Source organism: Pelodiscus sinensis, unplaced genomic scaffold (genome assembly GCF_049634645.1).
Source record: "Pelodiscus sinensis isolate JC-2024 unplaced genomic scaffold, ASM4963464v1 ctg40, whole genome shotgun sequence".
Taxonomy (NCBI): domain Eukaryota; kingdom Metazoa; phylum Chordata; order Testudines; family Trionychidae; genus Pelodiscus; species Pelodiscus sinensis.
Window position 1 is genome coordinate 1,596,309 of NW_027465932.1, and position 21,551 is coordinate 1,617,859.

At 57.2% G+C, this 21,551-nt stretch overlaps 1 protein-coding gene across 4 annotated transcripts; it reads right to left on the reverse strand.

The window, feature by feature from the left end:
- Positions 1-1,958: 1,958 nt before the first annotated feature.
- Positions 1,959-15,585, reverse strand: LOC142825178 (uncharacterized). Of its 4 annotated transcripts, XM_075916946.1 has the most exons (5): positions 15,444-15,585; positions 12,769-12,897; positions 11,908-12,031; positions 11,289-11,417; positions 1,959-7,717 (listed from the first exon to the last, which is right to left on the reverse strand). In XM_075916946.1, exons 4-5 carry the CDS (start codon positions 11,383-11,385, stop codon positions 3,918-3,920), a joined length of 3,897 nt encoding a protein of 1,298 aa, XP_075773061.1. In that variant the 5' UTR covers positions 11,386-11,417; positions 11,908-12,031; positions 12,769-12,897; positions 15,444-15,585; the 3' UTR covers positions 1,959-3,917. The 4 variants fall into 4 exon arrangements, with proteins under 4 accessions (XP_075773061.1, XP_075773062.1, XP_075773064.1 ...); XM_075916947.1 differs by lacking the exon at positions 12,769-12,897; XM_075916949.1 differs by lacking the exon at positions 11,908-12,031.
- Positions 15,586-21,551: the final 5,966 nt, after the last annotated feature.

Genomic DNA, 21,551 nt, shown 5'->3' on the forward strand with positions numbered 1-21,551 from the left:
AGAGCTTTGCAATGTTCGATTGTTCACCCCACCCTGATCCCACAACCTAGCTCTGTAAACTGTCAGGCTGTGTCTAGACTGGCATGATTTTGTGCAAATACTTTGAATGGAAAAGTTTTCCGTTAAAAGTATTTGCGCAAGAGAGCGTCTACACTGACACGGATGCTTTTGCGCAAAAGACATTCTTTGTGCAAAAGCATCCGTGCCAGTGTAGATGCTCTCTTGTGCAAGAAAGCTCTGATGGCCATTTTAGCCATAGGGCTTTCTTGCGCAAGAAATTAACTTGCTGTCTACACTGGCCCTCTTGCGCAAGACGCAAGAGGGCTTATCCCTGAGCAGAAGCATCAGGGTATTTGCGCGAGATGCACTGATTTCATACATTAGAACGTCAGTGCTCTTGCGCAAATACTCGCGGCCAGTGTAGACAGGCAGCAAGATTTTGCGCAAAAGTCGCCGCTTTTGTGCAAAATCTTCCCAGTCTAGACGCAGCCTTACTGTTTGTCTCTTTCCCAGCCCGGCGTGGGCCTGGGCCGAGAGTTAGGAGAAGGTAACACTGCTTGTCTATGCGCTTGTCACCTCGCCCGGACCCCACACCGGGGCTCTGAGACTGGTTGCATAGAAGCATGTGACTGCCCACGGCCTGAGACCATCACAGGACGGAAGAATCCCAAGCATTGATACAGGCTGGGGACCGACTGGCTAAGCAGCAGTTCTGCAGAAAAGGACCTGCGGGTTCCAGTGGACAAGAAGCTGGATAGGAGTCAACAGGGCGCCCTTGTAGCCAAGAAGGCGAATGGCATATTAGGGTGCATTAGGTGGAGCATTGCCAGCAGATCCAGAGATGTCATTATTCCCCTTTATTCGGCTCTGGTGAGGCCACATCTGGGGTATTGTGTCCAGTTCTGGAGTATTGCGTCCACTACAAAAAGGATGTGGACACATTGGAGAGGGTCCAGTGGAGGGCGACCAAAATGATTCGGGGGCTGGAGCACATGACATGTGAGGATTGACTGAGGGATTTGGGTTTGTTCAGTCTATAGAAGAGAAGAGTGAGGGGGGATTTGAGAGCAGCCCTCAACTCCCTTAAGGAGGGTTCCAGAGAGGCTGGAGAGAGGCTGTTCATAGTGCAGGCAGATGGCAGAATGTGGAGCAATGGGCTGCAGTTACAGTGGGAGAGGTCTAGGTTGGATATTAGGAAAAGCTATTTCTCTAGGCGGGTGGGGAAGCGCTAAGATGGGTTCCCTAGGGAGGGAGTGGAATCTCCATCCCTGGAGGTTGGTTTATTCCAGCTTGACAAAGCCCTGGATGGGCTGATTGAGTTGGGTTGGTCCTGCCTTGGGCAGGGGCTGGACTTGATGATTCCTGAGGGCTCTGCCAGCCCTGGGATTCTAGGATTCCATGTAGCTCCTATTGGCTGGAAACCATCCAATCAGAGCTGCAAGATTTTGCTGGGGGTGGGAACAGTGTGAGAAGCATCTTTCCCCCCTTCCCCTAGGCTCTCAGGAGCTGGGAGCCCGGGAAAATGCCTGGGAATGAGCTATGGAGTCTGGGTGGCTAGGAGTGGGGAGGGAAGGGCCGGGGGCTGCTTAGGAGGAGCCTGCGCCAGACGGCCCAAAGGCTGGGCTGCGGGATCTGCAGGTCCATGCGCGATACCTCATGGAGCCGGAGGATGGAAGTGTTCACGGCTTTACGGCTGCACTGGGCTGCCCCGGGGCTGGGCTAGGAGCTCAGGGGATCGTCTTCTGTAACTTGCAGCCATCCTGCCCAGGGATCCCGGTGCTCCAGGATGTAGAGCCTGGAGCACCTCAGCCCCTGTCCCTGAACCCGTGGTACTCCAGGGCACTCCCCAGGCTGGCACCTTCTTGCCTGTAATGAGAGACTCTCCCCCCCACACACCCCCAAGTCTTTATCCCACCTACCTCCCCGCTTCTGTGCCTCCTCCACTCCCCTGCTCACAAGGTTCTGCACTGCGTCCGGATGGTGCGCAAAGGCAGGGGGAGGGGAGGAAGGGGATTCAGCTCTGCCACAGCTGCCTGGAGCTGGCATGGGAGGAGAAATGGGGCTGATGCTCTCTGCTGTGTCAGGCGCGTGAGCAGGCAGGGCAGCCCCAGCAGCCGCCTCAGCTGGTCGGCACATACCTACGGCCGGGGCTGTGGGGCGGGGCTGACTGGAAAGGGCACACGGGGAGATCTTCTTTCCAGAAATGTTGTTTAAAAGGCCCATGTGAGGACCATTAGCCCCGGTGGCAGAGGAGGACATGTCTGGTGTCCACCTGGATGCTCTCTTGTGCAAAAGCACATCCCTTTTTCAGTGCACTTTTGAGTGTGGACATGCTCTTGTGCAAGAAGATCTCTTCCGCAAGAAGCCTGTGGTATAGGCATAGCCTTGGTGTTAGAGTGAGGTCTGGAAAACAGACACAAATGCCTGATTCACATCAAATCTGCTTTTATTGATCTATAAAACAAGGGCTATACGGGTGAGTAAAACCACGGCATACAAGAGCACACAAGGACACAGAATAAAGCTTGTCTGGTTACAGGGGCGATTACACGTGTCCAGAGGCAGCCCGTGAGCCTAGGCAGACTCGGTGGTCACCTAGGGCGCCGCCGGCCCGGACACCCGATGATGACGTCATGGTTATTGATGGCCGTGCAGGCGGGGGCACCGATCGCGCCTTCCGCCTGGGGTGCCAGCTGCCACAGCTGCCCATGGGGGGGGTGTTTGCCCCAAAAGTTGATGCAAAGGGGGCCGTGTAAGGTGTCAAAGGAAAGCTTTCCTTCTACTGGTTCTGTATATGCTATTCATAGACTTGTATAGTATCCGGGTGTGGAATTATTAATATTTATTCTGTGTCAATACTGGAAACTTCTCTGTTTGTGGCTGAGCAATAGACAAGGAATGCTCGGCCCACAGACATGCTAATGAGCAAAGCTCCCAAGAACAATGGACCTCTGAAGGCCAAAGACAAGCCTCGCCACTGACCATGTGACTGTCCCTAGCTTGGAAGAAACCAGGGGAGGGGATATAAATAGGCCATGTGGCCGACTCCATTTTGTGCTCAGCTCACCTCTTCATCCCAAAGGCAAGAGTTCAGGAATCGAGGAGCTGGAAAGAACTGTGGACCCATCCTGACCTAGGATGTACACTGAAGACTTTTAAGCCATTAAAAGCATTTGTGGAAAATCATGCCTGTCTAGATGTAGCCTTAGATGGTAGATCCTAAAGGATTAGCTCAGCATGATTTGTGGGTAAGATCCAGAGGGTAAATTAATCGGGGATCTGTGGCTGGTTTCTTGGGACCGGACAGAACTTGTTCGGGGAAGGTGAGATTGGGTTCTAAGACCCCGCACCGGTGTGCTAGGCCCGGGGCCATCTGGGGCATGGATATAGCTGGGGCTACGTCTGGACTACATCCCTTTTTTGGAAAAGGATGTAAATTAGACTTATCCCAATTGCTAATGAAGCGGGGATTTAAATCTCCCGTGCTTCATTAGCATAAAAATGGCTGCCTCTTTTTTCGGCACGGAGCTTTGTTGGAGAAAAGCGGCAGTCTAGACGCTGATCTTTCGAAAAATAAAGCCTTTTCCGAAAGATCCCTCATCCCTTATTTCATGTTACTAATTACAAGCTGTCCCGGGATAACAAGCTAGCAGAGAGGCAGTAGAATTTGTTCATAAGAAACACCATTTCCCCCAGCTTGGTAACTCAGTCCCAGCAGGGATGGTCCGATCACCCAGCAAAGCAAATAACGAACCTGAGCAGCTGGGCAGGGATGAGCACACTGTCCTCAGTGCGATTTCAGTGGATCTTAGAGGAAAATGCTACACAGACCACAGGAGGCCAGTCCTGATTCTGGGCTAAGCTGCATGATTTGTGAAGCCGGCTGTTTCTTTTGCATGGGGAGCTGCAGCCAGTTTTTACTGAAACCAGCTTTTAATCAGATCTACTGATCCTTTCACACGTTTTTTGAATGCAGCCTTTGTTTCTTCAAGCCTCTTGTACAAACTCCGTTCGACTGGCAACAGGGGCTCCTTATTGGCAATCTTCATCATTATCTCTGCCATTTCCCTCACGTCCTTCAGGGATTTTATTCTTTCCTGGTACCCAGGCTTCAGTTCCTGTCGCTCCGACATGATCAGCAGGTCAATGTATTCCGGAGTGGACAGTGGGTTCGGTTTCAGAGCGATTTCCTGCAGACGTTGGAGGCTGCGAGATGATTTTTCAATAAGATCCATTAATGTCCCTTCCACTGCAGCGTATTCCTGAGACAACTTCTCAACCATGCTCTGTGTGGACAGCACCTCCCCAGACGCCTTCTCGTACTTCTCCTTCAGTTGTGCATAGGTCTGTTTCTCTTTCACCACTGTGTATTCCCACTTGTACGTTTGATTGAAATGAACATTCCAGACACATTTCCCAGGGCACACCCGGCAATATCCCGTGTTCCTGTCCATAGCTGTGCACCAGCGCTTGCCAGCATCATTAGCGATTGCACAGGGATAGTGACACGTATAGTGACACTGCTGGCAGTTGGTTAGGTAGTTCCCTGTCCCAGCGATGTCTATTTTCACTGCCACTGTTTTCTCCACCTCATACTCAAAGTCTCTATTGGCCTCCATTTCATCCTTATGCTGCTCCAGAGCTTCCTGTGTCTTGCGCAGTTCTTCCAGCTTCACCAGGCCGGCTTTGATTTGGGGCTGCAGCCCTTCCACAGCCACCTCCAGCTCCTTCCGCTCCCTGAGAACCTCCTGTGTTAACGTCAGACTCCTGGTTTCCAATTTCAATAATGCCCCCAAAAATGTCTGCATGCTCATGGCTCCCATTCTCCAGAACATTTCATCAAAATTACAACTGCCCTCGTCAGCTGCAGCATTACAGGCAAAGAGGACGGAATTATTGAATTTGAAATACACAGGGTTGTCCTGAGCATCCTTAGCACAAGGGACATCAGCTGTTTTAATGGCCTCTAGCACAGGGGGGGCCTGCCCATCGGCGAAGGTGACCAGGATTAGGATGTTGTCTTTTATGTCCTTCCCGAAAATGGAGAGCACCGAGTCAAACACGTACCTCTGGGCGTGGGTCAGACGAGCTAGTGAGGCCTGAACCACAAAGCAGACGGCGTCGATGTGATCAATGGCCCCGGGGGTGGAGAAGAACTCTCGGACTTTCCTTATTATCTCTTTGTCATGATCTATCCCTCTGGTGTCACCAAATCCCGGCGTGTCTATTATAGTCAGAGAGTAGGGGACTTGGAAGCCCTCTGTGTGATTAACTTCATAGGCCGTCACCTCAGATGTCTGGCTCTGGGCCTGGCTTCTGTTTGTTATTTCATGGATGAGCTGGAACCTGAATTCATCCTTCCATTGCACACCCAGGACGTAGTTGACCATCCCGTTGATGAGAGTCGTTTTCCCCGACCCGGTTGCTCCCATCACCATAATCACTTTGTTAGGGATCTTCAGGGTCTCCCTCCCCAGCCTGTACTTTGTGTAAGATGCAGTAGGACCTAGTCTTGTCTTCTCTAATGGAAGGGTATAAACTGCGGGGGGGCCTCGTGCTAGCAGAGACTCTTGTTTCACAAAACGTTGCGTTATTGTCTGAGATTCTGTGGGTGATGTTGTGGGTTGCTCTTCTCTTGGCACAGGGCTTTCCTTAGGGGAGTGAGGTGGCTGCTTCTTTGATTCTTTCCTCTTGGGTGTTAAAATCAGCGTCTCTTCACTGGGATCACTCTCAGCCCCGTCCGCGCACACGGCCGACACTCGGAATCTGTAGGGCATCCCAGGCCTCAGTCCATCAATGGTGCAGGACTCAGTTCTCTCTCCCGTCTTTCGCTCCAGCCATTTGGCTTCTCCAGCCTCCTCTCTGTATTGCACCTTGTACTCGCTTATACTGACTCCATCTCCAGTGGCACATGGACTCTCCCAGCTCAGGGTGATGGCCGATAATTCCACAGTTGCTGCTGCAGGTTTCCCAGGAGGGCTGGTAGGAGGAAGCGTCTTCACCATGTCGCTCACGTCGCTGCTCTCGCTGAGCCCTGGTTTGCTCACGGCCGCGTATCGGAACTGGTACTGGGTGTTTGGACGGAGCCCTGTTACTGTGAGTGTCTCTTGTGTGTTACTGACATTCACAGCCACCCAGTTCTCCTGCCCGACAAGTCTGTACTCTGCCCGGTAGCCGCATATCTCAGCCCTGCCATAGGCTGCCGGTTTCAGCGTGAGCTGCACACGGTCATGTCTGACTGCACCAATCAGGAGAGGAAGAGGCTTTGATGGAGGCTGGAAGTTGGTGCTGAGCAGCTCTCCATCCTCATACAGGTAAATGGAAGCGCCTGGATTGGCCTTGTCTGGAACAGAGACCACAATGAACCGCGTCTTCCCGTTAGATTTATTCACACGAGCAAAGTCTGAAACAGATTTTGCAGCTGTTCGGGCATTTTGGTTCCTCTTTTTGTCCTCAAACCACAGTTTGGGATTCTCACTGGCAGAACTGGCTGATTCGGGATCTTGGGCGTTCTTCATAAACTGGGTCTGAAGACAGAGCCTCAAATCAGAGAAATACGGTTCCTCTTCATGTAGCGAAGTGAACACAAAGGCTACGACAAAGCCATTCACGGGATCCAGAACTATTTCATCCAGTTTGTTCTGAGTGGACACCACTTCCACATCCTTTAGGAGAGAAAGATAGGAATTGACATACTTCATTTCTTGCTCCTTTCTATTTAGAAATTCGTTGAGTTTCTGAGTGTTGAACGGTGACTGGTTTTTGCATGACAGCATGTCCACCAAGGTCCTTTCTTCTTTCCCTCCTCCACGGATGGAGGGTAAGAGTCCTGCCAACTCTTTCTGGAAAATCTGTCTGTGTTGCATGCACAGAACTTTGAATTGTTGGACTTTCCTCTGCATTTCAGGGAAGGTTCTGGCAATCGGGTTCTTCACCAAGTCGTTGCATTGCATGTCCAGTTCTGTCAGCTGTTCCAGGGCCATTTGAACATCGAAGATCAGCATTGTACTGATCTCACGCACCATCTGAGCAGCTTTGGAATCCAGCTTGGTCAGCGGGTACAGCCAGACTCTCACCGGTACGGCCTTCTCCCCGTTCTCACCCAGCCGCGCTGGGAGGGTGGAGTATATTTTCATGGCATTTTGGAAAGTAACTGGATTGTTCTCAAGAGCAAAATCACCATAGAACTTACAACTAAGTTGTTCAGCTTGTTTTTGTTCCTTGTCATCCATTTTGAGAGCTCCTTCCCCTTCGATGGAAACCTGGGGTATCTTTTTAATTATAACATGGAGTTTTCCCTTTACATCTTGTACATTCTCAGATGAAGAAACATCCTGATCGAAGACAAAAATCGCCTGCGCCCCGTACAGCACAGCCGTGACCACGTGGGTGGCCGTGCCTTGGTCAAACACATCAGGGTAAGAAATATTGTGGCGTCCTAAATGGTTCATAGTCAGCTGCTTAAACTGTGTCGTAGTTGAGTACTGGAGAGAAACGCGGGCTTGATGCTTTGATGTCTTGCTATCATTTAAATACTCTGCGGAGCCGCTCACTTCCACCAGGCCAGACAGGAAACTGGCCTTCAGCGAGGCTTTGACATTCAGGGCAGAGGCCTTGTCCTCAGTGGTGTCAGACGCAACAATCTGAAATTCAGTCTTGGACTGTGGCTTTGTGTCTACATGCTGTTGAAGTGTCTCCAGGTCCCATAAAGTGATGCCTAGAACAGGAGAGACGGACACATGGTCAGTGGCAGAGAGGGTAAGAGACCTTCCTGTTCTGTAACTGCCAGGTGTTTTCTAACATTCTAACATTGCAATAGGAGCTGAGTGTCCCTGAACAAAGAGTCGGATCTGGGAACAGGCTTCAGTCCTAGTGTCGGTGTGAGAATAAAAGCGATGAAAAGGACATTATTGCATTAGGTCACTACACCTAGAGCAGTTTCAACAGCTGATAATGAGATTGTTACATGCACCTGCACTTGTAAGAACGGCCAGGCTGGATCTGACCGAAGGTCCAACTAGCCCAGTGTCCCGTCTGCCGACACTGGCCAACACTGAGTATCTGTGAACAGAGTGAACATAACAGGGAGTCATCAAGTGATCCCTCTCCAGTCATCCGTTCCCAGTTTCTGACAAACAGAGGCGAAGGACACCATTTTGCTCATCCTGGCTAATAGCCATTGATGGACCTAACCTCCGTGAATGTATCTAGCTCTTTTTTAAATCTGATTAAAGTCCTGGTCTTCACAACATCCTCTAGCAAGGAGTTCCACAGGTTGCATCCCTTTAAAAATCTGGCCCCTCTAGCCCATGTGCAATGATCAGGCAGAACAACTGAGGGAGCTGAGGCAGGGATATTAGGTGCATTAGGAGGAGCATTGCCAGCAGATCCAGAGAAGTGATTATTCCCCTTTATTGGGCTCTGGTGAGGCCACATCTGGAGTATTGTGCCCAGTTCTGGGCCCCCACTACAGGAAGGATGTGGACGCATTGGAGAGGGTCCAGCGGAGTATCCCTGCACCTTCCTGTCCCCACCTCTTCCTGCTGCAGCTCTTCTCCTGCCTGTCCCCCCCACCTCTTCCCCCCAATCCTCCCCCCCCCCCAAGCAGTGTAGCCCAGGGGAGCCCTGGCACCAGCACCAGAGGTCGGGGCTCCCCAACAGGCACTGGTGGTGTCAGGAAACAGCGTTACCCCATCCTGCCCCACCCGTCCTGCTTCCATCCCCGTCCCCCTCTGCCAAACCAGCTCCCAGCTGCTTCCGGATCTGCTCTGGTCTGCTGCCTCCCAGCACTGCGACGGCCCCCGCCCCATCCTGCCTCATCCTGCCAGCTCCCAGCCCCATCCCGCACCACCCAGATGACTCTCACCTCGTCCTATTGTGCCCCACTGGCTCCCCACCCAGTCCCGCTCCGCCAGCTCCCGCCCTGTCCCTGCAAGGCGAGCTGGCGGGTGGCTGCTGGGCTTGGTGCAGAGTCCCCACAGGGGTTGGCCCTTCCCCTGCCCTCGCCGTGTCACCCCCCCCCCCACCGCCCTCTGCCAGCCCACTGGGCTCCACTACCTTGTGGGGGCAGGAAACTAAGCGCCCTGGGCCAAGGACCCTGCTCCCTGCCACCCCAGACTGGAGACCTTCCCAAACAGGCCACACACCAGCCCCACCGAGCGCTGCAGCTGCCGATCCAGCCGGCAGGAACCTCACGAGCAAAACCCCTCGGACACCCTCTCATGTCTTAAAAAGATTTTTAAACAAGGATCCCAAAGTCTTGGCTGCCAGCCAACGCTGGGGGAAGCGTCGGAGGTGGGTGGGGTGGGTGGAAAGAGGCAGGTCCCGGGGCAGGAGGGGTTGTTCCAGGCCCCACACCCACCTAGAGACACCCCTCCCCCCGGGCTAGGGGTGGCGCGAGGGGAAGTCACGTGCAGGGACAGTCCTGTGGCCGGTGCCTCCCCTCGACCCCCTCCCCATCAGTCACCTTTGTGCCTTAGAGCAGAACTGGGAGCAAGAGAATTTCAAGCGGCCAGGAGGACGGGTCTGTCGGTGGCTACTGGCCTCAGTAGTGGGGGTCCAACCCCTGCTCCTGCACCCATTTGCCAGAAGCCGGGGGGGGAGGGATCAGGTGAGGGCTGCCTGTTCTGTCCACTCCCTTGGGGTGTCTGACATGGGCAGTCTCAGAAGACTCAGTACTGGGCCGGGGGAGCGTTATGAGGGGGGAGGTTGAGACGTCATTGGCTGGTGGGCGGGGTTGCCTGGGGGCAGGCGCCCCGAGAAAAGGACTGGAGGAAATAGCCCCTCCCATGGGGGCAGTGGGTGGATCCATCTCATCGGGAACACGTGATGTTTTCAGTCTCTAGGACCTGGACCCCTCGTTTTGGCCTCATCCCAGAGCCGGGGGGGGGGGGCATTATGAAATCTACTAACCCTGGGACCCCAAAAGAGTTAATCTGGCCTAAAGGAAGCCCTGAAGCTTGGTCCTCCCTGCCTCCTCGCCCCCGCTCCCCGCCGTGGGATGGGAGTACCAGGGAAGTGAGGTATCTCAGTTGGGGGCTGTATCAGTGAAAGCCGGGGGGTTGGCGGGTGCCTCTCACTTGTGTGCCCCCCCCCCCCCCACTGATCTTCTGTAGATCAGCGGCACCGAACACAAAAAAGGTTCCTCCCCCGATCTAGTTTTCCAGAAGGAACATCTTCTTCGTCAACGGCTGTTTTATACGTAAGACGGGGGACACCAGGGCGCTTCCCCCCGGCCGTCCCTTAAGGCTCTTTTTGAATGGAAAGATTTTACAGGCTCTTCAGTTCGCCTTGGATGTCTTTGTTCACCGAAGACCGTGGAAATGGCAACAGACATCAACGTGCCGCCATTGCAAAGAAGCATGTGGACGTGTGTGAAATTCTCTTTTCTTCAGCTGTCTGGTTCAGTTTCTGATACTGGCTTTATGTGGCTTGTGTAGTGCCCTGTGTGGGGTGGGGGTTAGTTAACTACGTACGTTACGCTTCTTCTCTAACATCCTAACGACCCCCCGTTTTTATATTTTATAATCATTTGTTTTCCACTACAGGTCCTGACAACATCAGACAACGGACGGAGCCCTTACTCGGCCCACTTGGGCAGCAGAATGGCTCCTCTGATGAAGAGGATTCCTTGCTTCAGTGAAGTCCTCCTGCACAAATGAAACTGCAAGGCAGATTGAAGGGTATGTAACCTGCTCAGCAGACACCAGTGATCTGCGGTGGTCCTTTCATACAGTCAGGGAGGTGGCCATCAGGCCCAACCCACCTCTGCCTGTCCCAGCTGCCTGCGGGAGACTCTTCCATGTTGCTGGACTCATATTTTGTCCGGGGAGAACAAGGCTGGACTCTGATCATTTTAAGAATCAACTGCTTGGAAGGCTGAACAAATGTTTTTGGAATGAATCATTTACAAGGCTAAAAATGCACGCTTGGGAACATGGACAAAATAAATACATTTCTGTAATCTGACTCCTGTATTTAATCTGGTCACTTTTCACCTTTGTAGCTGTAGGCGGTGACTACATTTAAATTCCAGATTTGAAATATAAATGTGTATATTTAACACACACACACACACACACACACACACACACAATAATGGTGCCCTATCATAACTCAGATAATTAACAATAGATTTCCATAACATAAGGCTACTTTTTACTTCTGGATACGTGAGTGCACTTAAGATGTGAGACTTTTGCACTTTTACTCAAGTAACTTTTGGATACTTTTTCCACCACTGCCCCTCCCTCCTTTCCCTCCGGAGCTCAGGGCTGCCCTGGGGTTACCTGGGATGAGGGAGTCCTTGCGGCAGTCGTACAGCATCCCCAGCTGGAAAGGGCGGCCCAGCGCCGGCATCGCAATCGTGTCTCCTGACGCAGGCATGGCAACGTCCAGACGCTTCCCTCAGTGTCGGCCTGCAAGAAATAACTCACGTCACACCCACGCCCTCCTGGGACAGGGTCCAATCCCTCCCCTGGCTGTGGGCTCCACCCCTCTGTGACGAGGGTGTTGGGTTCATCCCACCGGCCGTGTGGGGTGTGAGTGTGGGTCTGTGTCACACTCAGGGCATCGTGCGCAGGGCTCAGAACCTGATTCCCAGCGGGAACTCGCCCTTGTAGAGCCCGGCCACAGGGCTGGGTTCGCTCCTGGGTGCGTCACTGTCACGACTGTGAGACGCCGGGGTCCCACTGGCCAGTGTGAACAGAGCTCTGAGTGGGAGGTACCGGCCCTGTGGCTGCGGCATCAGCTCGTTAGGGAGCTCAGCCCGGGAAGGACGGCTGGGAGAAGTGCAGTTAAAGGAGGGAGTGGAAGGGTGATGGTTGTGAGCAAGACACGAGAAGTCATTCTTCCACTCCACTCTGCGCTAGTTAGGCCTCAGTCGGAGGGTTAGGAACAGCAACATACAAAAACCTGCAGGAGAACACGTCAATCTCCCTGGACACGCAATTGCAGATCTCAAGGGAGCCATCCTGCAGCAAGAAATCTTCAGGACCAGACTTCAAAGAGAAGCTGCTGAGCTCCAGTTCATCTGCAAGTTTGACACCATCCGCTCAGGATTAAACACCGACTGTGACTGGCTCGCCAACTACAAAAGCAGCTTCTGCTCTCTTGGAATTCACCCCTCCAGATCAGCTGCTAGAAGTGGCCTCATCCTCCTGGATTGGTTGGCAGGACTGGCGTTCCTGTCCGGCCAGAACTTGCCTCTCCTCGCCCCCTCCCCCAGCCCTCTGGGGCGCCAAGGGGATCCCTCCCCCTGCTCATGCTGCCCAGTGCACTGGGGACCAGACTTTCTGTCTCTCCCAGCCACCCCCCACCCGGGGCTGGAATGGAGGGGCCTGTCCTCCACCCGCTGCCTTAGCACAGCTGCAGCTCTCGCCTCCAGGCTCCCCCAGCCCCCGACGGCCCAGCTGGGGCTGCCTGGAACGGAAGGCTTCTCTGCCGGTGGAGCAGAGCGGCTGCCCGTGGCTGCCAGGCTGGGATGCTACCAGAGGGCAACCAGGACTGAGCCAGCAGCTTTACACACAGGCGCCCCGCCCCTAATGCAGAGCAGCAGGGGGAGGCTCGTGCTGAGACCCGTGGGACTGGCTGCTCTGTCCCTTTAAGAAAGCGGAGGGGCAGCGGGGGGGCGAGGGGTGTCCTGAGACCGGGCGGGGGTGGGTAGACTGAGCCAGTGTCTGCGTGCCAGCTCCTCTGTCCCTTTAAGAGTGCAGAGCGGTGGGGGGGGGGCGATCCAGTACTCGACGGTGCTACGCGACAAACTCCTACCTATTGGTGAGTCGACTGCGCGACTGCTCCTTCACACCCCTGCTCTGAAACTGAGCCTGTCTGGGCCAGCGGGAGGCGACGGGACCTGTGAGCCGGGCTGAGCGCTCCTTTGGCACAAATCCTAGAACCCTAGGGCCCTAGAACCGGAAGGGACCTCGAGAGTCATCGCGTCCAGTCCCAGCCCTCACGGCAGGGCCCAGCACTGTCTAGACCATCCCGGACACGTGTCTGTCCAACCTGCGCTTCAATAGCTCCAGGGATGGAGATTCCACAACCTCCCTGGGCAACTTATTCCAGTGTTTGACCACCCTGACAGGCAGGAACGTTTTCCTAATGTCCAACCTAAACCTCCCTTGCTGCAGTTTAAGCCCATTGCTTCTTGTTCTGTCCTCAGAGGCCAAGGGGAACAAGTTTTCTCCCTCCTCCCTGTGACACCCTTTCAGATACCAAATGACACCAGAGCAGCAGCAAGGAGTTTTCAGCTCTTAGAATCAATTCAGCCGCTCTGACCTGATTCCTGGTCACCACAGCTCAGCGGCTGGACGCCAGATAACCAGCTCCGGAGCTCTTCAGAGCTGTGAATAAAAGCCCCAAACTTCAGCTGGAGTTCCCTCCCCCCGGCACCCAGCCAGACAACTCTGGGTTATTTATTTAAAAGTTCACAACTCACAGCCGCTCACTGGGCGCTCGCTCACACGCGCCGCACGCGGGACCGACTGGGACGAGAAACGCTCACGGGGAAGAGGCGCAGACGCGCCCCTGCCAGAAAGTGTTTCATGCTGGGAATTTGGAGCAGTTCACAAACAACAAAGGCACGTGCACAAGTCGGGAGTCAGACACCCACGTGAACATCACAGGTTCCTAATTCACTTGGCACGTACTGGTCTGACCAGCCGTTGTTATCAGCAGGGAGGGAACTAACAGCCCCGAGCTCCTGTGGACCGTATCTCTTGGGAAGGAGCATCCTCCCCAGTGTGATGCTGAAGACCAGGGTTGGATTTAAGAAGCGCGGGGCCTGATTCTGGGGGCGGGGCCCCGCATGCGCCGTGTGCCCGGGGACATGCACGTGCGTCGCGTGCCCAGGGGGCAGCACTGCACATGCATCGCGTGCCCGGGGGGGGAGCACTGCACATGCATCACGTGCCCGGGGGGGAGCACTGCACATGCATCACGCGCCCAGGGGGGGGAGCACTGCACATGCATCGCGTGCCCGGGGGGGGAGCACTGCACATGCATCACGTGCCCGGGGGGGAGCACTGCACATGCATCGCGCGCCTGGGGGGGGAGCACTGCACATGCATCGCGCGCCTGGGGGGGAGCACTGCACATGCATCACGCACCCAGGGGGGGGAGCACTGCACATGCATCACGCGCCCAGGGGGGGGAGCACTGCACATGCATCACGCGCCCGGGGGGGAGCACTGCACATGCATCGCACGCCCGGGGGGGAGCACTGCACATGCATCGCACGCCGGGGGGGGAGCACTGCACATGCATCGCACGCCCGGGGGGAGCACTGCACATGCATCGCACGCCCAGGGGGGGAGCACTGCACATGCATCGCACGCCCGGGGGGGGAGCACTGCACATGCATCGCACGCCCGGGGGGGAGCACTGCACATGCATCGCACGCCGGGGGGGAGCACTGCACATGCATCGCACGCCCGGGGGGGAGCACTGCACATGCATCGCACGCCCGGGGGGGGAGCACTGCACATGCATCGCACGCCCGGGGGGGGAGCACTGCACATGCATCGCACGCCCGGGGGGGGAGCACTGCACATGCATCGCACGCCCGGGGGGGGAGCACTGCACATGCATCGCGCGCCCGGGGGGGGGAGCACTGCACATGCATCGCACGCCCGGGGGGGAGCACTGCACATGCATCGCACGCCCGGGGGGGGAGCACTGCACATGCATCCCACGCCCAGGGGGGAGCACTGCACATGCATCGCGCGCCCGGGGGGGGGAGCACTGCACATGCATCGCACGCCCGGGGGGGGGAGCACTGCACATGCATCCCACGCCCAGGGGGGAGCACTGCACATGCATCGTGCGCCCGGGGGGGGGAGCACTGCACATGCATCGCACGCCGGGGGGGGAGCACTGCACATGCATCCCACACCCAGGGGGGGGGGAGCACTGCACATGCATCGCACGCCGGGGGGGGGAGCACTGCACATGCATCCCACACCCAGGGGGGGGGAGCACTGCACTTGCATCGCGCACCCAGGAGCGGGGCCCCCTTAGGCGCAGGGCCCCATCCCGGGGAATCGGCCGAATGGGCCTAAAGCCGGCCCTGCTGAAGACGCTAAATGTCTTGCCGAGCTTCCAGCCTAGCACGAGATTCTCTTCTCTGTGGCCGAGCAGACGCGCTCTTTCGAAGCCCTGTCTTCCTCCTCCCATGAGGGCTCTTCCAAAAGAGAAGGGGGGGGGGGTCTAAAATTTGGCTCAGTGTAGATGGACCAAATTTTGGAAAAGCCTCTTCCGAAAAATGTGTGAACCTTTTTCCATAAAGCCCCGCAGTGGAGAGAGACAGGCAGGGAGGGAGAGTGAGAAGAGACAGGCAGAGAGAGGGAGGCGAGATCTGTCACAGCAGGAGCATTTTCAGGGGCAGATCTTCAGCATCACCCATTCCATAGGCAGCCACATTGCGGACAATCAGCCAAGGGTACCTCTGTGCTCCTCCCGCCGCCTCTGGGACTCCTTCCTCCGCTCTGCGTCCCGCCAGGCTCCTGGGCTGGGGCAGGGCTGAGTCCAATTTATAGGGACGCTGCTGTTGTGTAACCGCTGGAAAGTGAAACCGACAGGCAGGGCTGGGGCAGGGCTGGGTCCAGCTGGGAGCGAGGCTGCTGCTCTGTACTGGTGGGAAGTGACACGGGCAGGGGATGGTCACTGCCGAGCAGGGAGACTCGGTGCCTGCAGGGTGATCCCGGGGGAGGGGGGGGGTAGTTTGTGTGGGGGGAGGGGTGGAGTTGGGGGCAGCTGGGACCAGATTAGCAGGCGACCTGTGTCTGGAGAACGGCCCAGAGGTGCCTCGCAGCAGAGGAAGGGGGGATCCGAGCAGAGGGATGGGGGGGCAGTTGCCCCAGGGCACCATGCCGGGGGGAGCCAGGCTGGTCCATGTGATGCTTTGAACAGAGCCCGGGAGTCGGCTCCGGGCTCCGGGCTCTACGCGCTGGATCTGGGGAGGGGTGAGTGCAGTGGGATGGGGCCACTGGGGGGTCTGGATCTGGGGGAGGGGGGAATGCACTGGGATGGGGAGCAGTGGGGGGGGGCTTGCTCTGGGGAGGGGTGAATGTTTTCGGATGGGGGATAGTGGGGGGGCCTTACTCTGGGGAGGGGTGAGTGTTTTCGGATGGGGGATAGTGGGGGGGCCTTACTCTGGGGAGGGGTGAGTGTTTTCGGATGGGGGATAGTGGGGGGGCCTTACTCTGGGGAGGGGTGAGTGTTTTCGGATGGGGGATAGTGGGGGGGCCTTACTCTGGGGAGGGGTGAGTGTTTTCGGATGGGGGATAGTGGGGGGGCCTTACTCTGGGGAGGGGTGAGTGTTTTCGGATGGGGGATAGTGGGGGGGCCTTACTCTGGGGAGGGGTGAGTGTTTTCGGATGGGGGATAGTGGGGGGGCCTTACTCTGGGGAGGGGTGAGTGTTTTCGGATGGGGGATAGTGGGGGGGCCTTGCTCTGGGGAGGGGTGAGTGCATTGGCATGGAGATGGGGGGGCCTGGCTCAGAGGGAGGGGTGAGTGCATTGGGATGGGGGGATGCTGGGGAGGGGCTGGCTCTGGGGGAGAGGTGGGTGCATTGGGATGGGGGGTCGGGGGGGCTGACTCAGAGGGAGGGGTGAGTGCATTGGGATGGGGGATGCTGGAGAGGGGTGGCTCTGGGGGAGAGGTGGGTGCATTGGGATGGGGGGTCGGGGGGGCTGGCTCAGAGGGAGGGGTGAGTGCATTGGGATGGGGGATGCTGGAGAGGGGTGGCTCTGGGGGAGAGGTGGGTGCATTGGGATGGGGGGATGCTGGGGAGGGGCTGGCTCTGGGGGAGAGGTGGGTGCATTGGGATGGGGGGTCGGGGGGGCTGACTCAGAGGGAGGGGTGAGTGCATTGGGATGGGGGATGCTGGAGAGGGGTGGCTCTGGGGGAGAGGTGGGTGCATTGGGATGGGGGGTCGGGGGGGCTGGCTCAGAGGGAGGGGTGAGTGCATTGGGATGGGGGGTCGGGGGGCCTGGCTCAGAGGGAGGGGTGAGTGCATTGGGATGGGGGGTCGGGGGGCCTGGCTCAGAGGGAGGGGTGAGTGCATTGGGATGGGGGGTCGGGGGGCTGGCTCAGAGGGAGGGGTGAGTGCATTGGGATGGGGGGTCGGGGGGCCTGGCTCAGAGGGAGGGGTGAGTGCATTGGGATGGGGGGTCGGGGGGGCTGGCTCAGAGGGAGGGGTGAGTGCATTGGGATGGGGGGATGCTGGGGAGGGGTGGCTCTGGGGGAGAGGTGGGTGCATTGGGATGGGGGGTCGGGGGGCCTGGCTCAGAGGGAGGGGTGAGTGCATTGGGATGGGGGGATGCTGGGGAGGGGTGGCTCTGTGGGAGAGGTGGGTGCATTGGGATGGGGGATCGGGGGGGCTGGCTCAGAGGGAGGGGTGAGTGCATTGGGATGGGGGGTCGGGGGGGCTGACTCAGAGGGAGGGGTGAGTGCATTGGGATGGGGGGATGCTGGGGAGGGGCTGGCTCTGGGGGAGAGGTGGGTGCATTGGGATGGGGGATCGGGGGGGCTGGCTCAGAGGGAGGGGTGAGTGCATTGGGATGGGGGGATGCTGGGGAGGGGTGGCTCTGGGGGAGAGGTGGGTGCATTGGGATGGGGGATCGGGGGGGCTGGCTCAGAGGGAGGGGTGAGTGCATTGGGATGGGGGGATGCTGGGGAGGGGTGGCTCTGGGGGAGAGGTGGGTGCATTGGGATGGGGGGTCGGGGGGCCTGGCTCAGAGGGAGGGGTGAGTGCATTGGGATGGGGGGATGCTGGGGAGGGGTGGCTCTGTGGGAGAGGTGGGTGCATTGGGATGGGGGATCGGGGGGGCTGGCTCAGAGGGAGGGGTGAGTGCATTGGGATGGGGGGTCGGGGGGGCTGACTCAGAGGGAGGGGTGAGTGCATTGGGATGGGGGGATGCTGGGGAGGGGCTGGCTCTGGGGGAGAGGTGGGTGCATTGGGATGGGGGATCGGGGGGGCTGGCTCAGAGGGAGGGGTGAGTGCATTGGGATGGGGGGATGCTGGGGAGGGGTGGCTCTGGGGGAGAGGTGGGTGCATTGGGATGGGGGATCGGGGGGGCTGGCTCAGAGGGAGGGGTGAGTGCATTGGGATGGGGGGTCGGGGGGGCTGGCTCAGAGGGAGGGGTGAGTGCATTGGGATGGGGGGATGCTGGGGAGGGGTGGCTCTGGGGGAGAGGTGGGTGCATTGGGATGGGGGGTCGGGGGGCCTGGCTCAGAGGGAGGGGTGAGTGCATTGGGATGGGGGGATGCTGGGGAGGGGTGGCTCTGGGGGAGAGGTGGGTGCATTGGGATGGGGGATCGGGGGGGCTGGCTCAGAGGGAGGGGTGAGTGCATTGGGATGGGGGGTCGGGGGGGCTGGCTCAGAGGGAGGGGTGAGTGCATTGGGATGGGGGGATGCTGGGGAGGGGTGGCTCTGGGGGAGAGGTGGGTGCATTGGGATGGGGGGTCGGGGGGCCTGGCTCAGAGGGAGGGGTGAGTGCATTGGGATGGGGGGATGCTGGGGAGGGGTGGCTCTGTGGGAGAGGTGGGTGCATTGGGATGGGGGATCGGGGGGGCTGGCTCAGAGGGAGGGGTGAGTGCATTGGGATGGGGGGTCGGGGGGGCTGACTCAGAGGGAGGGGTGAGTGCATTGGGATGGGGGGATGCTGGGGAGGGGCTGGCTCTGGGGGAGAGGTGGGTGCATTGGGATGGGGGATCGGGGGGGCTGGCTCAGAGGGAGGGGTGAGTGCATTGGGATGGGGGGATGCTGGAGAGGGCTGGCTCTGGGGGAGAGGTGGGTGCATTGGGATGGGGGGTCGGGGGGGCTGACTCAGAGGGAGGCATGAGTGCATTGGGATGGAGATGGGGGGGGCCTGGCTCAGAGGGAGGGGTGAGTGCATTGGGATGGGGGGATGCTGGAGAGGGGTGGCTCTGGGGGAGAGGTGGCTGCATTGGGATGGGGGTCGGGGGGGCTGGCTCAGAGGGAGGGGTGAGTGCATTGGGATGGGGGGATGCTGGGGAGGGGTGGCTCTGTGGGAGAGGTGGGTGCATTGGGATGGGGGATCGGGGGGGGCTGGCTCAGAGGGAGGGGTGAGTGCATTGGGATGGGGGGATGCTGGGGAGGGGTGGCTCTGGGGGAGAGGTGGGTGCATTGGGGCTACTTATAATTATTTTCAATAAAAGATACTTTATACCAAAAGGAAAAAACTTACAAAAATAATAATCTGGTTACATTTTAAAGACTAACTGTAAGGGACTCCCCTTGTCCCCAAGTGCTCCTCTCCTGGGTTCCCTTCGACAAGCCCACATAGTCTGGTTAGCGTCTAGAAGTTTATTACCCTTAGGTATTGCTATCGATGCACTGGGGAGAACTATCCCCGCCCGGATTAACGCCGCCTGGTATGACGGCCCACTGGGTGGGGGAAGGGGGTTCGGGCCCGCCCTCGCTCCGAACCCCGACCCAGGGCCCTAAGGTCTGGCTCTAAGTCCGGCCTAGCGGAGGGGGTCGGAAAACCCCTAAACTCCCCCGCTCTTGGGCTCCGCTCCCCCATCCTGGGCCGCTTCTTCCCCCCACATGGGTGATCGCATAGTCTGTGGTCCCCGGGGTTATACCTCACCCCAAGGCCTCCAAATCCCGCTCGTCTCCGCAGGCTGCCGGCTCCGTCTCCCGCACCCCTGGGAATCCTCCCTTTCTCCAGGCCCATTCTCTTCTTTTAAACCTCCCTCCCTGAGGGCGTCCCCCCAACGCCATTTCCCCGCGTTACTTCCAGATTAAGTTTTAGGTATATTTTATAATATTTTATAATTATAATAATATAATTAATATATTAATAATCTAATTTTATAAATTACGTTTCAGGTATATTTTATAATATTTTCAGGTCTTGTTTTAATATAATACAATAATTTGATGTATAAAATTGTTATTTACTCAAAATATTTTTTAATTTAAATATAAATTTAAGATACTTTTAAATGCTGTCTATGATACATAACTTGCTTTGTTGAAATAAAAGCAAGTACAGACCATGGTCAATCCACTAGAACAGGCTTCTGTGAAAATTTCAGATACTTTGTAAGTTTGAGATTTTGCATAAACATATAATTATTTGTGCAATTGCAAAATATTGACATCTATTTGATATAAAATGAATATACATGTTGTGATTTTATTTAGAAATAGATAAATAAAACCCAAAACATTAACAAAGTATCCCCCTCGACTGCCCCAGAGCCAGGCACTCCCATATCCCCGTTCTAACCCAATTCCCCTCTGCTCCCCTAGAGAACCCCTCTGACCCAACGCCTCCCCCCTCCCCCAGATCCAGGCACTCCCATATCCCCGTTCTAACCCAATTCCCCTCTGCTCCCCTAGAGAACCCCTCTGACCCAACGCCTCCCCCCTCCCCCAGATCCAGGCACTCCCATATCCCCGTTCTAACCCAATTCCCCTCTGCTCCCCTAGAGAACCCCTCTGACCCAACGCCTCCCCCAGCCCCAGAGCCAGGCACTCCCCGCCCCTCCCCCCATACCTACTGCCTGGTCCCAGAGCCAGCATTGCAGCTGCCCCACATTTCTTCCTCAGGCGCGGGGGAGGCGTGAGCACAGCAGCCAGTTGCCAGCAGGCGCTTGATGCCTGCGCAGAGCAGCCCGGCCAGTCGTGGTCTGCACTTGGCCACGTGCTCCGAGCGGCCAGCAGGCCTCACTTTATTCTTTTATAAAATCTTGTGGCAGGCCACAAAAAATGTCAATTGGGCCACGTGCAGCCCACGAGAAGCCTGTTTGACATGCCTGAGGTAGATGGGATCATGAGCGTTTGGCACAGCCCACTTCCACCCACGAAAGCTCACGATCCCATCTACATAAGGGGTAGGCAATAATTTTTGCCCAGGGGTCACTGCAGAAGGGGCGGGGCCTAACCAGGAAGGGGCGGGGCTACCCAGACCATGATTGATCTGGGGTAGGGGAGCCCTTTGCCTCCTTCCCACTAGGCGCCCATGTCTCCGGTAGGGCAGAAGGAGGCTTCGGGCGCTCCCCCACCCCCGGCCTTGCGAGCAGCACGTGGGGCGTGGAAGTGCCGTGTGCTGCTCGCTGGGGGGGGCAGAGCAGAGAAAGCTTCACGTGCTCTCCTGCCCCCAAACCCTAATTGGCCTGGGGCGGGGGGGGGCAGGGCCTCCGCAGACCGGAGCCGACCCAGGGAGGCCCTTTGGCCTGCCTCTGAGCTACATGCTTTGTCAGTGTGTAACGCACTAGACTGCTGGGTTGTTTTTACGTGTTTCCCGTTGCAGACTAACTCAGCCACCCCGCCGCCGCCTTAAAAACGGTTCTGCACCATTCCAGTCCTTCTTGCCGCCCTGTTTCCTTTCTCCTTTGGCAAGTTGGGCAGCCAGGAGTTTGGGTAAAAACGTATCAGACGTGCCCGGAGTGCCGGCTCCACCTCTGCTGGGGCTGGATAATCGGAGCCTCGGCCGCTGGGGGCATCACTCAAGTGACAGATCACCCCACCGTTTGGTGCAGACTTTCCAACCCCCAGTCCTAGCAGAGACGTGGG

Bases quoted from the DNA above. Each gene is read 5' to 3' on its own strand.
- LOC142825178 (XM_075916948.1), bottom strand. From the start codon at position 11,385: ATGCCTGCGTCAGGAGACACGATTGCGATGCCGGCGCTGGGCCGCCCT. The intron at 7,718-11,288 runs GTAACCCCAGGG...CTCCTGTTCTAG, and splicing joins CAAGGACTCCCTCATCCCAG to GCATCACTTTATGGGACCTG.